Source organism: Oncorhynchus mykiss, chromosome 19, assembly GCF_057628025.1.
Source record: "Oncorhynchus mykiss isolate SJ-2025 chromosome 19, ASM5762802v1, whole genome shotgun sequence".
In the NCBI taxonomy this organism is placed as follows: Eukaryota; Metazoa; Chordata; class Actinopteri; order Salmoniformes; family Salmonidae; genus Oncorhynchus; species Oncorhynchus mykiss.
Window position 1 is genome coordinate 24,225,478 of NC_143040.1, and position 16,830 is coordinate 24,242,307.

Consider the following 16,830-nt stretch of genomic DNA (forward strand, 5'->3'; position numbering starts at 1 on the left):
CAACTCATTGCACAGTTCCTGTCTTCATGTTATTCTGTATTTTTCCATCACGAGAAAAGGCCCATGGCCCTGACACTGTTAAAGGTCTCAAGTCAGCTATGTTGCATAACACATACACCCACACAAGCCAACAGCAAATAATATTCCATCACATATGATATGGTAATGGGCTTTTAATGTGTAACACAGAACCTCACAGCATGCAATAATTGGCTGTTTAGAGAACACGAAGAGAGGGAAAGTTCCGCTAACAAGAGAAACTACTTGCAGAGGTAATTGCACGTTACGATACTTTACCTGCTTCACATATGGAACTTTCGACTGTATTTTCTGAGATGTCATAATCCATTCAGAATATGTTGATAGCTTCCATCGCATAATACCTTAAGTGTGATTAAAGAGAGAGGTTGACGAGGCGCATTTGTATTATGCTCGCTCAAGTAGGCTTTCCACTTTCCTTCTGTATTTATTTAGCGAAGGTGATAACACAATCACTCCGGACAGACAAGCAATAACTCATTACATAAATGTTGCAGCAGCCTAGGCTGCACCTAAACAGAGATTGGACATGCTGTATGGGATGATAGTGATGACATGCAAATTAATGTTATTAGGCCTACAGTTGCATAAGCCCAGTGAGTTCTATTGTCTATCAGTGGTTGTGTATGTGTCTGGGTAGAGGAAATCCCCCTCTTAATCTAGTCTAAATATACACTACTATTCAGAAGTTCGGGGTGACTTAGAAATGTCCTTGTTTTTGAAAGAAGGCCAGCATCCCTGGGTCGCCTCTTCACTGTTGAGTTGAAACCGGTGTTTTGCGGGTACTATTTACTGAATCTGCCAGTTGAGGACTTGAGGCGTCTGTTTCTCAAACTAGACACTCTAAATGTACTTGTCCTCTTAATCAGTTGTGCACCGGGGCCTCCCACTCTTTCTATTCTGGTTAGAGCCAGTTTGCGCTGTTCTGTGAAGGGAGTAGTACCCATCACTGTTGAGATCTTCAGTTTCTTGGCAATTTCTTGCATGGAATAGCCTGCATTTCTCAGAACAAGAATAGACTGACGAGTTTCAGGAGAAAGTTCTTTGTTTCTAGCCATTTTGAGCCTGTAATCGAACCCACAAATGCTGATGCTCCAGATACTCAGCTAGTCTAAAGAAGGCCAGTTGTTGCTTTTTTAATCATTACAACAGTTTTCAGCTGTGCTAACATAGCCTTTTAAAATGATAAACTTAGATTAGCTAACACAACGTACCATTGGAACACAGGAGTGACGTTTGCTGATAATGGGCCTCTCAACGCCTATGTAGAAATTCCTTTTTCTTTTTTTTTTCTTTTTTTTTTTTTAAATCAGCCAGTTCCAGCTACAATAGTCATTTACAATATTAACAATGTCTACACTGTATTTCTGATAAATTTGATGTTATTTTAATGGACAAAAAAAATGTAAATTTCTTTCAAAACAAGGCCATTTCTAAGTGGCCCTAAACGTTTGAACGGTAGTGTAATTCATATGAACAAGTATAAGGTTGCTGCAGTTTGTCATGGTTTTTAAAAGCATGTGACCTGATTAGAAAAAACTGGTCCCATCATAACCCATGAAACCTCTTTACCACGTATTAATCACTGTCATACCTTATAGGGTCCAGAGTTTTCCTGGTTAGGTTACTAGATAAGGAAAAACTCTAGGCCCCGCGGGAAAAAAATTGCAACACCCCTCTGGGACCTATGGTGCCACCTGTCTGCTTGAAGTTGTAAGGTATGTGGATGATCAGGGCTTTATTCAGGAACGTTTCTTGGGCTACTTTGATTTGTCATGTGGGTGAGATGCGCAGTCTGTGTTTGACTTTGTGAATTCTGAGATGTCTGAGTTTAACTTCATGGAGAAACTCGTTGTCCAAACCTAAGATGGCGCAGCTGTAATGGAATGTATCTGCTATTTGTATTTACATCTAAGTCCCCTCCTGTTACCTGATTTAAGAAGTGACTACCATTGTCAACTCCTGACATGAACTGAAGCCACATCTCATTCTCATCCACTGGCACATTGAATGTTTCCTCTCCAAGCACTGTGAGTACCCCTATCAATTTTCTCATTACTGTATGTAGAGTCACTCACACACGAGCACAATCCCATTATTACACATCAATGATTTTACTCCTGGCTTGGACTAACTCATTAGCTCTTTTGTTTAACTGTGTAGTGTTATTGTTTTTTGTCTTCCTCGTCAAATCCTGTCCTGCCCTCAGTGGAAGAGTTGAGCTATTCTCCAACACCATCCATCCATGATGAGCCGGTCCTGCACTGAAGCCTGTGAACACCTCAACCCCTGTCCTGCACTGAAGTCAAGCCTCTGAACACCTCAACTCATGCCTTATACCCTCATTCAATCACTGCTGTGATTGTACTATACATTTCTTAATTACATGCTTTAGGTTTGTAAGATTCTGGGTTAAACTTGGAACATTGTTATACTCAGAAGTTTAGTATCTAAGGAGTGAAAGAGACTGTTTTTTTCATCCGAAGTTCTCTAGGAGCCAGATGGCTTTGGAATGTGTTGGGTAGACGAGAGGAAGTCACAGCATTGCTATAGTGGATACAGGTGGAGGTCTTTGGATTAGGCCTTAAGGGGGTTGAGGTCAGGTCAAATCCCCTTTGGTTTATCCCTTTGTTTTTTCCTGGTTTATCCCTTTGTTTTTTCCCTCATCACTTCATCTTCCTGTCGAACCATAAAATATGTAAGGATTGGTGAGAAGGGGAGTGCCTATATTGGACTAATATATTTTATATTTTATTTCACCTTTATTTAACCAGGTAGGCTAGTTGAGAACAAGTTCTCATTTGCAACTGCGACCTAGCCAAGATAAAGCAAAGCAGTGTGACACAGACAGAGTTACACATGGAGTAAACAATAAACAAGCCAATAACACAATAAACAAGTCAATGACACAGTAGAAAAAAGAAAGTCTATATACAGTGTGTGCAAAAGGCATGAGGTAGGCAATAAATAGGCCATAGGAGCGAATAATTACAATTTAGCAGATTAACACTGGAGTGATAAATGAGCAGATGATGATGTGCAAGTAGAGATATTGGTGTGCAAAAGAGCAGAAAAGTAAATAAAATAAAAACAGTATGGGGATGAGGTAGGTAGATTGGGTGGGCTATTTACAGATGGACTATGTACAGCTGCAGTGATCGGTTAGCTGCTCAGATAGTTGATGTTTAAAGTTGGTGAGGGAAATAAAAGTCTCCAACTTCAACGATTTTTGCAATTCGTTCAAGTCACTGGCAGCAGAGAACTGGAAGGAAAGGTGGCCAAATGAGGTGTTGGCTTTGGGGATGATCCGTGAGATATACCTGCTGGAACATGTGCTACGGGTGGGTGTTGTTATCGTGACCAGTGAACTGAGATAAGGCGGAGCTTTACCTAGCATAGACCTATAGATGACCTGGAGCCAGTGGGTCTGGCGACGAATATGTAGCGAGGGCCAGCCGACTAGAGCATACAGGTCGCAGTGGTGGGTGGTATAAGGTGATTTGGTAACAAAACGGATGGCACTGTGATAAACTGCATCCAATTTGCTGAGTAGAGCGTTGGAAGCTATTTTGTAGATGACATCGCTGAAGTCGAGGATCGGTAGGATAGTCAGTTTTACTAGGGTAAGTTTGGCAGCGTGAGTGAAGGAGGCTTTGTTGCGAAATAGAAAGCCGATTCTAGATTTGATTTTGGATTGGAGATGTTTAATATGAGTCTGGAAGGAGAGTTTACAGTCTAGCCAGACACCTAGTTATTTATAGTTGTCCACATATTCTAGGTCGAAACCAGGGTGGTGATGCTAGTCGGGCGGGCGGGTGCGGGCAGCGAATGGTTGAAAAGCATGCATTTGGTTTTACTAGCGTTTAAGAGCAGTTGGAGACCACGGAATGAGTGTTGTGGGGCATTGAAGCTCGTTTGGAGGTTAGTTAGCACAGTGTCCAAGAAAGGGTCAGAAGTATACAGAATGGTGTCGTCTGCGTAGAGGTGGATCAGGGAATCACCCGCAGCAAGAGCAACATCATTGATATATACAGAGAAAAGCGTCAGCCTGAGAATTGAACCCTGTGGTACCCCCATAGAGACTGCCAGAGGTCCGGACAACATGCCCTCCGATTTGACACACTGAACTCTGTCTGCAAAGTAGTTGGTGAACCAGGCGAGGCAGTCATGAGAAAAACCAAGGCTATTGAGTCTGCCGATAAGAACACGTGATTGACAGAGTCGAAAGCCATGGCCAGGTTGATGAAGACGGCTGCACAGTACTGTCTTTTATCGATGGCGGTTATGATATCGTTTAGTACCTTGAGCGTGGCTGAGGTGCACCCGTGACCGGCTCGGAAGCCGGATTGCACAGCGGAGAAGGTACGGTGGGATTCGAAATGGTCAGTGATCTGTTTATTAACTTGGCTTTTGAAGACTTTAGATAGGCAGGACAGGATGGATATAGGTCTGCAACAGTTTGGGTCTAGGGTGTCACCGCTTTTGAAGAGGGGGATGACCGCAGCAGCTTTCCAATCGCTGAGATCCTGATTGAAAACAGAGGAGGTGTATTTGGAGGGCAAGGGCATATATACTTGTGGTGGTTGAAAAAGTTGTCTGAATTCAGCTATATTGACCCTTTGAGCAGAATTAACTTGGTTAAGCTTTCAGAAATGTCCATTTTTTTTATTTTTTTATTTCACCTTTATTTAACCAGGTAGGCTAGTTGAGAACAAGTTCTCATTTGCAACTGCGACCTGGCCAAGATAAAGCATAGCAGTGTGAACAGACAACACAAAGTTACACATGGAGTAAGTAAACAATTAACAAGTCAATAACACAGTAAAAAAAAAGGGGAGTCTATATACATTGTGTGCAAAAGGCATGAGGAGGTAGGCGAATAATTACAATTTTGCAGATTAATAACACTGGAGTGATAAATGATCAGATGGTCATGTACAGGTAGAGATATTGGTGTGCAAAAGAGCAGAAAAGTAAATAAATAAAAACAGTATGGGGATGAGGTAGGTAAAAATGGGTGGGCTATTTACCGATAGACTATGTACAGCTGCAGCGATCGGTTAACTGCTCAGATAGCAGATGTTTGAAGTTGGTGAGGGAGATAAAAGTCTCCAACTTCAGCGATTTTTGCAATTCGTTCCAGTCACAGGCAGCAGAGAACTGGAACGAAAGGCGGCCGAATGAGGTGTTGGCCTTAGGGATGATCAGTGAGATACACCTGCTGGAGCGCGTGCTACGGATGGGTGTTGCCATCGTGACCAATGAACTGAGATAAGGCGGAGCTTTACCTAGCATGGACTTGTAGATGACCTGGAGCCAGTGGGTCTGGCGACGAATATGTAGCGAGGGCCAGCCGACTAGAGCATACAAGTTGCAGTGGTGGGTGGTATAAGGTGCTTTAGTGACAAAACGGATGGCACTGTGATAAACTGCATCCAGTTTGCTGAGTAGAGTGTTGGAAGCAATTTTGTAGATGACATCGCCGAAGTCGAGGATCGGTAGAATAGTCAGTTTTACTAGGGTAAGTTTGGCGGCGTGAGTGAAGGAGGCTTTGTTGCGGAATAGAAAGCCGATTCTTGATTTGATTTTCGATTGGAGATGTTTGATATGAGTCTGGAAGGAGAGTTTACAGTCTAGCCAGACACCTAGGTACTTATAGATGTCCACATATTCAAGGTCGGAACCATCCAGGGTGGTGATGCTGGTCAGGCGTGCGGGTGCAGGCAGCGAACGGTTGAAAAGCATGCATTTGGTTTTACTAGCGTTTAAGAGCAGTTGGAGGCCACGGGAGGAGTGTTGTATGGCATTGAAGCTCGTTTGGAGGTTAGATAGCACAGTGTCCAAGGACGGGCCGGAAGTATATAGAATGGTGTCGTCTGCGTTTTCGGTGGATCAGGGAATCGCCCGCAGCAAGAGCAACATCATTGATATATACAGAGAAAAGACTCGGCCCGAGGATTGAACCCTGTGGCACCCCCATAGACTGCCAGAGGACCGGACAGCATGCCCTCCGATTTGACACACTGAACTCTGTCTGCAAAGTAATTGGTGAACCAGGCAAGGCAGTCATCCGAAAAACCGAGGCTACTGAGTCTGCCGATAAGAATATGGTGATTGACAGAGTCGAAAGCATTGGCAAGGTCGATGAAGACGGCTGCACAGTACTGTCTTTTATCGATGGCGGTTATGATATCGTTTAGTACCTTGAGCGTGGCTGAGGTGCACCCGTGACCGGCTCGGAAACCAGATTGCACAGCGGAGAAGGTACGTGGGATTCGAGATGGTCAGTGACCTGTTTGTTGACTTGGCTTTCGAAGACCTTAGATGGGCAGGATGGATATAGGTCTGTAACAGTTTGGGTCCAGGGTGTCTCCCCCTTTGAAGAGGGGGATGACTGCGGCAGCTTTCCAATCCTTGGGGATCTCAGACGATATGAAAGAGAGGTTGAACAGGCTGGTAATAGGGGTTGCAACAATGGCGGCGGATAGTTTCAGAAATAGAGGGTCCAGATTGTCAAGCCCAGCTGATTTGTACGGGTCCAGGTTTTGCAGCTCTTTCAGAACATCTGCTATCTGGATTTGGGTAAAGGAGAACCTGGAGAGGCTTGGGCGAGTAGCTGCGGGTTGAGTTTTTTACTCTGAGAATTAGAACATAACAGGTTAAAATAGTCTGGCATTTAAAAAAATACCAATAAAATAGCTTTGATGTCTCTGTGCGTTCCGCGTCTATGCCGTGGTTCTCCCATCCTCCTCAATTGTTCAAGTCACAAGCCTCCACTGATATGCAGGTATCTTAGCCAGCCAGCTAAAGTTGGTTATTTTAGCCTGCTAGTTAGCCTAGCCAGATAACTAGCAATAGCTTGCAAACCACCACGGTCTACATAGCTAAGTAGTAAGCTAGAGAACAACTAGTCTAGCATAGGCAGGAACCCACATAAAAGCAAGCAGATATAAATTAGAGAGAGTGGAAACTTACCGATTGACGGCTGAGTTAGCTACCAAAGAAGAGCCAAGGAGAGGCCTTTAGAGGGAGAGGCAGCTAATCCAATAGTGATATAGTGTGGTAATTTACCCGGTTTATCTCCATCACTGCTGACACTAGCGATGTACTGGTAGGTCGGTAGGAAACAGATTGCAGGCTTCACATTCACGCTCGGCACAGCACCTGGTTTCCGTCTCATTACGAATCTTGCATTCCACTGGTTATACTAAGCTTTTGAAGTCCTCCGGGGTGAATGAGCACCGCATACAGTAGAAGTGCTCGCTTCAACCTGACAAACTGATCCCATTTCAAAGCTAGCTTCTCGTTGTTGGGTCACAAATGACTCGTAACCCAGTCCTTGTAGGTATTACTGCACTAGCTACGGACAATGGAAAACTACTACAAACGCTCGACTACCACGCACAGGAGAAAATGCAGTTTTTGGAGTTATAGGTAACCACACCGTGACTAAATCTGACCACACTACGTTGTTACTTTGAGTAAACTCATGCTTCCTACCCTTTAAAGACAAAGATTCATTTTCATTGTTGTCAGCAGAAAAGATCCAAAGATAGATTTGGAATAATGAGAGTAACAGATTTCAGTGTTGAATATTCCTGGGTAGAATATTGCATCCATACATTTTGTCATAAGCCTAAAAAGTCTGTTTCATATTGTGTTTGTACTGTGTAGGATAGAACATTTCATAAATGGGAGATGGAAGACATGGTTGTATTTTGCTCCACCTCGGGTATGGGGCATCTCAAAAACTAAAGCCCCTTTTGAGAATAGCTCGTAGACAGGGTATAGGCCAGTTTGGTCCACCATACAAACAGGCTGCTCAGAGCCCTATACTACAAATGTAGTTTGAGGAGTTAGCGAGGTAACTTTGGTCAACTCGGAATAATATGTACAACGAAAATGGCTTAGCTTTTAGCCAGGTACATTTCTATGGTAACGAATCCTTCAGAACGAACCCTGGTCTGGTTTTCCAAGCGCATCTTAAGGCTAAGTGCATCGTTAGAACCTTCGTAGGCGACCCGGTAAATCTCCGCGCTGTTTCCAAAACCATCGTTAACGTTGCATTTCAAAATGATTGTAATCTAACTTCTGCCTTAGACCAATTTGTAACTTTAATGGATTACAGAGTTAATGTTTACAGTTAATTCATTGAGCTTTATCTACAGATATTTTCGTTAGTTGTTATGTAATTGTATTAGAATCCGTGTGTTGGGGATTGAGAGAACCACATACATTTTTATGTTGTATTGGTTGGTATTGGATTACGCTATTGACTGCAAGTTCCAGAATGCCTTGCGACAGGAGGTAGCGAGAGAACGCGCCAGTTATGTACAAGTGACAAGTGATTATCCTGACTTTCGATAGCAATTTAATGTTATTGTTTTGTAGAATCTAAAGTTGTTAAATGTAACGTGAACAAGTTGTATTACTAACATAAGCTTTCATTTCAAACCCGACGTCCCGAGTCATTACTTTGAAGGTGGCTGTTCTACGAGTGGTCTATAGAATAACTAAGTGCGTCCTTCGATGCTTTTTTGCCCTCCCGCTTCACTTTATACACAGAAGATCTCAGCTAAACATAGAATCACGTGGTGTAGCTCTGTGACAAAAGTTGACTACTATTACAAAGTTGCCAATGTCTTTGCAATGTATACAAACAAGCGACGTATAAAAATGATTAAAATCAAATGATGCATAAAGAGATGACTGCATAAAAAGCCAAGGCCTTGGCTCTTCTGAATGGTAGTTATAAATGCAGAGGTTGCACACAGTGCAACAATATGAAGTTTGAATATTTCTGCCATCCACGTACAAAAAAAACGGGTCCAAATAAATGACATTATTACGCGCTCCACCACCCATGTTATCTATAATTAAATGTCCATATGGGCTGTGTTATGTAGGTAAAACCTCTCGTTCTCTCAAAGAGAAGTAGTGAACGTAAAAGTTCCATCAGGAGTAACAACCTGGATTATCCAGTCGCAATACATTTTAATTACATTTCTACCTTTTTAGATTTTGTGGCACAGAGAAAGTCAAGATATCATACTATCATGTTATAAAAACTATCATGTTATAAATAATACTCTGATGTGAACTTGATAGGTCGATGTCCTCATTGTGGTTTTAGTCTGGTTTAATACGTTTTATGTACACACTTTATAATACTTATGAAATGCACATTGTTATATTTGGTAACACTTGCTTATTTTCCCTCGACTCCAATACCCATTCGATGCATTGGTGGAGCAGTGTCTACATAAGGGTGCAGGTTGTAAACACTCAAATCTCTGATGAAGGCCTTGAGGCCGATACTTAAAGCTTAATAAAGAGCAGTGATACTAGCAGGAGCAGTGTGCGGGTTTCTTCTATTTTAATTTTTTTTTTATCTTGAAATTAAATACAAAATGTAATCTGTGCTGACTGACTGTTGTTTTTGTACCATTGCGTCGTCGAGGTATTTATAACAAACTCAAATGGCTCCATATTATTAGGTACTTGAATCAGTGTTAAGAGACGGGCTTGGCTGTGGTTAACATTTTATTATAGCATGTCATAGGTTATGTAAACCTTTATGCTTTTCTGTGCAATTTTTGTTATAAGTCTACAATCCATGGTGGACTGAACAACCTCAGCTTTGGTGGTCATCACCGAGACAGAGGTTCCAGTCAGGGATCCAGTCTGCAGCCCAGACCCTTTTTTTTCACATTCTCAGTGCAGGGATGAAGCAGGACCTGGGGCTGATAGAGATAGACCCTCCTGTTCCTATGATACAAACACCACAGTATCCATGATGAACAGAGCAGGTCAACCTGGGCTGCAGCCTTCACAGAGAGTTGTGGGAGACCCCCTGGTGGGAGTCTAACAGGAAGTCTCTTCTCCTTCAGGGTCTCGTCTAATGCCTGGTGACTGGGTTCATAGAAGACCTTGGTCTAGCCTTCCTCAGTTACCTCATGGTTACCCCACCAATACAGACATGGTCAGGATGGGCATTCACCACAAGAGGTACCTAGCCTATAACACAGCACACAATGCCAACAACACCCAAACAATGGCTAGAGGTCAAGGAGGGAGCTCAAGGACTAACCACATTGGTGGTATCTCCTGCTTCTACTTCCTGGGGTGTCATTGAGTCACAACGTGGAAGGCCGAGCATTAGGATGGAAGCTGACGAGACGTACGCATGGAAAGCGCATCGCCGAGACAAACTATGTGAAGAAGCACTCCGTTCACACCAAGGAGAGGCCCTTCAAGTGTAAACTATATGACAAGCGCTTCTCTTTCCTGAGTAACCTTGTCAGACATAGGAGTGTCCACAATGGGGAGAAATTTTAGAAGTGTGGTTTTAGATGTACACTTGGGATATCTGGGAACCATTCTTTAGCGCTGACATATTATAGTTATCATGTGAAGTGTCTTGGCGTAAGAGGGCAATTAACCACATACCCCTCATTAAAACTCTTTGTTAACTTATCATTTGAAACAGGCTTGAGTAAATACCTGTTTTTAGAGAGACAGTAAACCTTGGCTCGAACAAGTTAAATATTTACCTTACTGTTATGTTCTACTCTAGCCGACACACTGTTCTTTTGTAAAGAAGTCTGTTCTCAGCTTGAAAGATATTGTTCATCAGGTTTGGTAGGTTACTTTCTAAGTGTAATCCGTTAGTTACTTGTCCAAATTTGTATTCAGTAATGTAACTTTTGGATTATGTGGTGGATATTATAAAATAAGGATTTGCTGGATTCCAAGTCAAAGTAAGATTCTTTATTTTTCTGAGCTCAGGAGAATAACAGAGTTACACAGCGCAGTCAGTCCGAATTCAGAAGCATTGGGTGATATTTCCCATTACAATTACCCAAACTCAGTAACGTAATATGATTACTTTGGTACTTTTGGATTACTTTCCCCTTAACAGGCATTAGAAGAAGACAACATTTATCAATCAAACGCATTTGGTGTCATCAGTGGTCTCTCACTTGTGGTCAGAATCACTCAGATGGAACAAACTTAAACTTGCACCTGTTTTCAATGCTGAATTGAATTTCATGAGAAAATGAATTAAACCACACATTTGTTTCATTACAAAAACTGTCTGTCTGGTGAAGTCACAAAAAATATTGCATGTAACAGTTACATGACCTACAGCATGGTCAAGCAAGGTAATGTTTCCGAAATTTTTAGACTGATAAACAACTATTGATATAGGACCGCAGTGAGTTACCGCAAGTCGCAAAGAAAACAGGAGCAGCCTCTATTATTCCAGCTCCATTTCAACATCATCTTATCACCTATGCTTAGTCTAATACAGTGACAGTGTAATACAGTGACAACTAAACAATACCAACAACAATTTATGAATACACGCCACTTCACCATCCATGAATGAATACACGCCACTAAATGCGTGTGTTAGTGAGTACATGTAATTAGTTACTCCCCAACACTGCTGAACATAGGAGATTTCATGTATAATTTAATAAACAGTGCCGTATTTCAAAGAACAGCGCACAAACGTTTCATTTAACCACACCCTTTGAGCTATGACGCCAACCAATGAGATATTTTCTTTTCCGTGTAAACGGAAGAACAATTTCCACGTTAGGGTTTTAATTTATCTAGTCGTTTATTAACACCCTAGATATCAAAATTAATCTTAACTGAACATAATCACATACTTACATCAGGTAGTATTTCATTCGCGTTGTAGACAGGACTTGGTTGATATTTTATAGCTAACGCTAACAATGGCTAACTGTATGTTTTTTCACACTCAAATAGCCTCCATCATGGAGATGCTAGCAAATGCAGCCGTGGCAGAGATCTGTAAACTCGTAGACGACGACTATGCAGTGTTTCGTTTGGAAATAACTAAAAGCCAAAAAGAAAACAGAGCAATGCGGAGTAAACTACAGCTACTGGAAATTAAGGTGGCACGGGAGCGCGCCGAGAGGACAACGCGAAAGCGCGTCCTCGACAGTCGTCCTAGTAGTGTAAAGATCCTCGACCGATACAGAGGAATGGCAAGAGGTACATTTTCCAGAATGTCGAGTTTAGTTTTTACAGAGACAGTGCACATTAATCATCGTTTCAGTAAAAGTGCCGGTTTTGGTCAGCCGGCAAATTACAATACAGATACGAAATGAGCACATGCAAAGCAAAACAGGACAAGCCACACGTAGCACAAAAAGCAACAAAACACAATAAATAAAAGCAACAAACAGTGTTTACACACCTCACAAACTACAGACAACAGATACTATGGAAAGCGGCAATACACAGCCAGGGATTGTGTTCACAAATCTGATTGTCTTTTAGCCATGTCTCTATGTTTTTGTGATGGTGCAGTTATGTGTTTCTGATGGCAGTATGTTCCAGACATGGGAAGGTCTAACAGAGAAAGCAGTTTGACTAAAGGTGCTTTTCCTTAAGGGAACTAACTATACTGTCACTTCTCATGGGAGACCTTGTGGCTGCTACCATGGGTTTGGGTTTTCTGTTTCACAAAAGTACTAAGTTGAGGGGGGGCCAGGCCAGTTAGGATCTTGAATACAAGACATGCGTTGGTGTGTTGCACAAGAGTTTCTCAGATCTGAGGATGTAACAGGGATGATGTCTATCAAGCACTTTGAGAGCCTGTTTGTAGACAGACTGAATGGGTTTTTAATGTTGTACAGCAAGCTTGGGCCCAACTTGTCAAGCAGTATGTTAAGTAGGGGAGTAGCATAACATTGAAGTACAGTTTTGCTGCCTCTGTAGTGAAATTATTTCTAATGTATTGGAAGTTAGCTAGGTTAGCACTGCGCATGTGTTTAGATGTCTTGCCCAGAATCAATGGTGAAAAAATTACTCAATTGTCATACTTGACAATAAAAGTAAAGATACCTCGATAGAAAAGTATTCAAATTAAAGTCACTCAGTAAAATACTGCTTGAGCAAAAGTCTAAAAGTATCTGTTTTTTTAAATGCAAAATGCATCATACCGGCTGTTTGAAATCAAGTTTGAAATCTTGATTGCTGACAGTCCCAAAATGTTTTGCATATATCAACAATGGACTAATGAAACAAATACCAAAATATAGTTTTGGTTGGAGTTTCCCATGAAGTACAGTAATGGAAAAAGGTACTCAATATTCATACTTAAATACTATACATGAAATTCCTTATATTAAGCAAACCAGAGAGCATGATTTGTATTTTTTTACGGACAGATAGGGCAAACTACAACACTCAGACATAATTTACAAACTCAGTATTTGGGTTTAGTGAGTCCGCCAGATCAGAAGCAGTAGGAATGACATTGCGTTATATTGATAGGTGTGTGAATTGTACCATAATCAATCAATCGATAGCATATCAAGAATTTATGAGAATTATTACCTGATATCCAGAGCCGGATTACCGAACGGGCATGCACAAGCTCTATTTTCATGTAATCTGACCAAAGCACCGGTTCCAATCCAAGTGCCAGTGCCATTTAGCAAATTCCAGGCGTTTACATATGTTGGATGACATGAAAATAGAGCTCTTTGGCCAGGCACACCAGTGGTGGGCTTGGTGTTGAAATGAGGATGCATGAGCAGAAAATAACCCCATACCTACAGTAATATATGGTGGTGGGTCTTTGATGTTATGGGGTAGTTTTGCTTCCACTGGTCCTGGGGCCCTTGTTAAGGTCAATGGCATCATGAACTTTACCCAGAACCAGGACATTTTAGCCAAAAACCTGGTTGCCTCGAACATGGCCGCAAGTGAATCTTCCAGCAAGACTATAACCCAAAGAACACATCAAAATCCACAAAGAAATCACAAAGAATTATAAAATCAACATTTTGCAATGGCCATCACAGTCTCCGGACTTGAAACCCATTGAAAACCTTTGGTTTGAATTTAAGTTGGCAGTCCATAACCGCAGACAAAGGATATCAAGGATCTGGAAGTATTCTGTATGGAGGAATGGTCTATGATCCCTCCCAATGTGTTCTCCAATTCATAAAACATTTTAGAAAAAGGCTATGCGCCGTTATCCTCGCAAGGTAGGGTATTGAAAGGAATTGAAAACGGGTGTACATTTTTTCATGACTTGTTAAACAAAACCTCTCTCTGAGCAATTGTAAGAAAATAATATAATTTCCCCCTTTTTTAAATTGCTCAGTATTTATCAAGGGTGTTAATAATTTCAGACCCCACTGTAGGTGCCCCGGGGCCCCAGATGTGCTAGTCCAGCCATGCTTACATCCTTGCCAATTGTAGACAGTGTCAATAGTGTACAATATATCATTGAGCATTGACAGTAGCTAACTTAACCACCCCTTTCCCCCCAATCACTCTCTTAGATGGAGGACATCTCACTGGAGGCCACAGGAGCTTTGTGAAGCCAGCAGAACATGTCTCGTGGAGAGATGACCAACCCATAGCTGTAGATGAGGGGAGTGGAACCTCAACCCAGCATGTTATTGTGATAGAGGTTAGTGCCATAGTGTAACATAAAAAATTACACTACATCAAATGTGGCCTGTTTATTTCAGAAAGGCTCCCTTCAGCTATTCACTTGCTTACATGTACATTCTTATTTATCTGCCAAAGGGGAGCTTGTGACGACAACATTGTTAACCAACTCATGTACTGATAATAACCTCCTCTCTTCTTGTCAGTCTGCAGATGCAAAGGCTGCAGGTTATGGAGGATTGTCTCTGGTCAAGCAGGAGAGGACTGAAGGAGAGGAGGACCCACGACACAGCAGAGACATCCAGACTGGAGAAGAGGCTGGCGTAGTGCCCCCTGTAGCCACAAAGATAATCGCCACCTCACCCCAGCCCAGGACCCGATGCAGCATCACGGAGTTCGGTGGAAAACCAACCGCCGTCCTCAAGTCAGAGACAGACACAGAGACTTTAACTGTAACACACAGGCTTTTACACACAGGATCTGACCACAGATCAGACACAGAGAGACTGCAGCTGGGACCACTGGGCTGTCATCCTGCTCCCGGCTCAGAGTATTTACTTTATGGTAATCCAAACCCAAGGACCGTTCATTCCCATCGGGACGCAGGTGATGTGTTAGAGACTGGCAATGATCCGTCTTGTTCTTACACTACAGAGATGGACCCTGGCAACATGCCCTTGGGTTTAGAGACACAGACTTATCTGTCTAGAGGGGACTGGAACCAGTACAGTAGTAGTGTATACTCTGAAGGGTGCCTAGATAAGAAAGGGGAGATTATAGTCGTAGATGAGGTGACTGTGAAAGTGGAGGGTGACGCTCCTCTGACATGGAATGTAGACGAGACTCACTTAGGAGAAGGACACTCACAAGGCAGAGATTTATTAGATTACAGGGAAAGTTTAGAGACAAATCCATATGTTTCGACCCACTCCCCTTTACACAAGCTCAGGCGTCGCGACCCAGTGTCCATGTCGATGGGGCCTTCCGATCAGGTATTGAACTCAAACGACAGGGCTAGAGCCGAGACTCAGGGAGGGGGAGCCACGTCAGGCAATAGTAAAGATAAACCTTTCCTCTGCAAGCTCTGTAACAAAAGCTTCAGCTGCCTCCAGAAGGTGGAGATCCACCAGAGGGTCCACACAGGGGTGAAACCCTTCAGCTGTACCCAGTGTCACATGTGCTTCGCCCAGGCTGGTGACCTGAAGAGGCATCACAGGGTCCACACAGGGGAGAAACCGTTCAGCTGCCACCTGTGCCGGGCCAGTTTCTCACACTCGTCAAACCTGAAGAGGCACCTGAAGGTCCACACAGGAGAGAGGCCGTTTGCCTGTACGCACTGCGGGAAGAGGTTCTCAGAGAGGAGATACCTCAGGATACACCAGCAGAAAAAACATTCCACTGTATAACATAGAAAGTAACCATTCCACTTGATAGCTTCTGATGTTTAGATCAAACCCTGCATTAAAGACAAGATTCATTTTAATTGTTGTCAGTGGAAAAGATCCACAGATGCATGTGGAATAACGAGAGTAAATGATTTCAGATTGTTTAATATTCCTGGGTAGAATATTGCATCCAGACATTGTGTGATATATATTGTGTTTGTACTGTGTAGGCTATTTGATGTTCACAAATGCCTGTTTCATTACTTACATTCAACTACTTAATTATATTCAAGACTTTTAATGAGAAAATGAATGCAGTTTATCAAGTTCATGCAGATGTTTTGCTGAGACGTGTATGTGTGGTTTTCATATGGTGTATTTGAAACGTGTTTTATTTAGTTAACACAAAATGGGACTTCATTCTGACCTTCTTCATTCTGACTTACATTGAATCTCTTTTTAGTATACATCACATTTGATCTCACCCTTTTCTGCATACACCAGACAGCGCTTTATAACCAATACAGGGACAGAAAGTAGCCTATGAATGGGAGGCTAGGAGCCATTTACAGTGCCTTCAGAAAGTATTCACACCCCTTGACTTTTTCCACATTTTGTTCTGTTACTGCCTGAATTTAAAATATATTTTTTGTCACTGGCCTACACACAATACCCCATAATGTCAAAGAGGATTTATATTTTTGTGGAAATGTAATAAATGAATGTAATAAAAAATGTAATGTCTTGAGTCAATAATATTCAACCCCTTTGAAATGACAAGCCTAAATAAGTTCAGGAGTAAAAATGTGCTTACGAAGTGACACAAAGAGTTGCATGGACTCACTCTGTGTGCAATAGTAGTCTAACATTATTTTTCAATAACTACCTCATCTCTGTATCACACACATACAGATAATATGGTCCCTCAGTCGAGCAGTGAATTTTCAACCAGAAA

The 16,830-nt window shown here is 42.2% G+C and overlaps 1 protein-coding gene across 1 annotated transcript; it reads left to right on the top strand.

Annotated features, from left to right (window-relative positions):
• The first annotated feature begins 9,409 nt into the window (after positions 1 to 9,409).
• LOC118941337 (uncharacterized) lies at positions 9,410 to 16,340 on the top strand. Its single transcript, XM_036953783.2, has 3 exons — positions 9,410 to 12,072; positions 14,379 to 14,509; positions 14,697 to 16,340. Exons 1-3 carry the CDS (start codon positions 11,790 to 11,792, stop codon positions 15,894 to 15,896), a joined length of 1,614 nt encoding a protein of 537 aa, XP_036809678.2. The 5' UTR covers positions 9,410 to 11,789; the 3' UTR covers positions 15,897 to 16,340.
• The last annotated feature ends 490 nt before the right edge of the window (positions 16,341 to 16,830 follow it).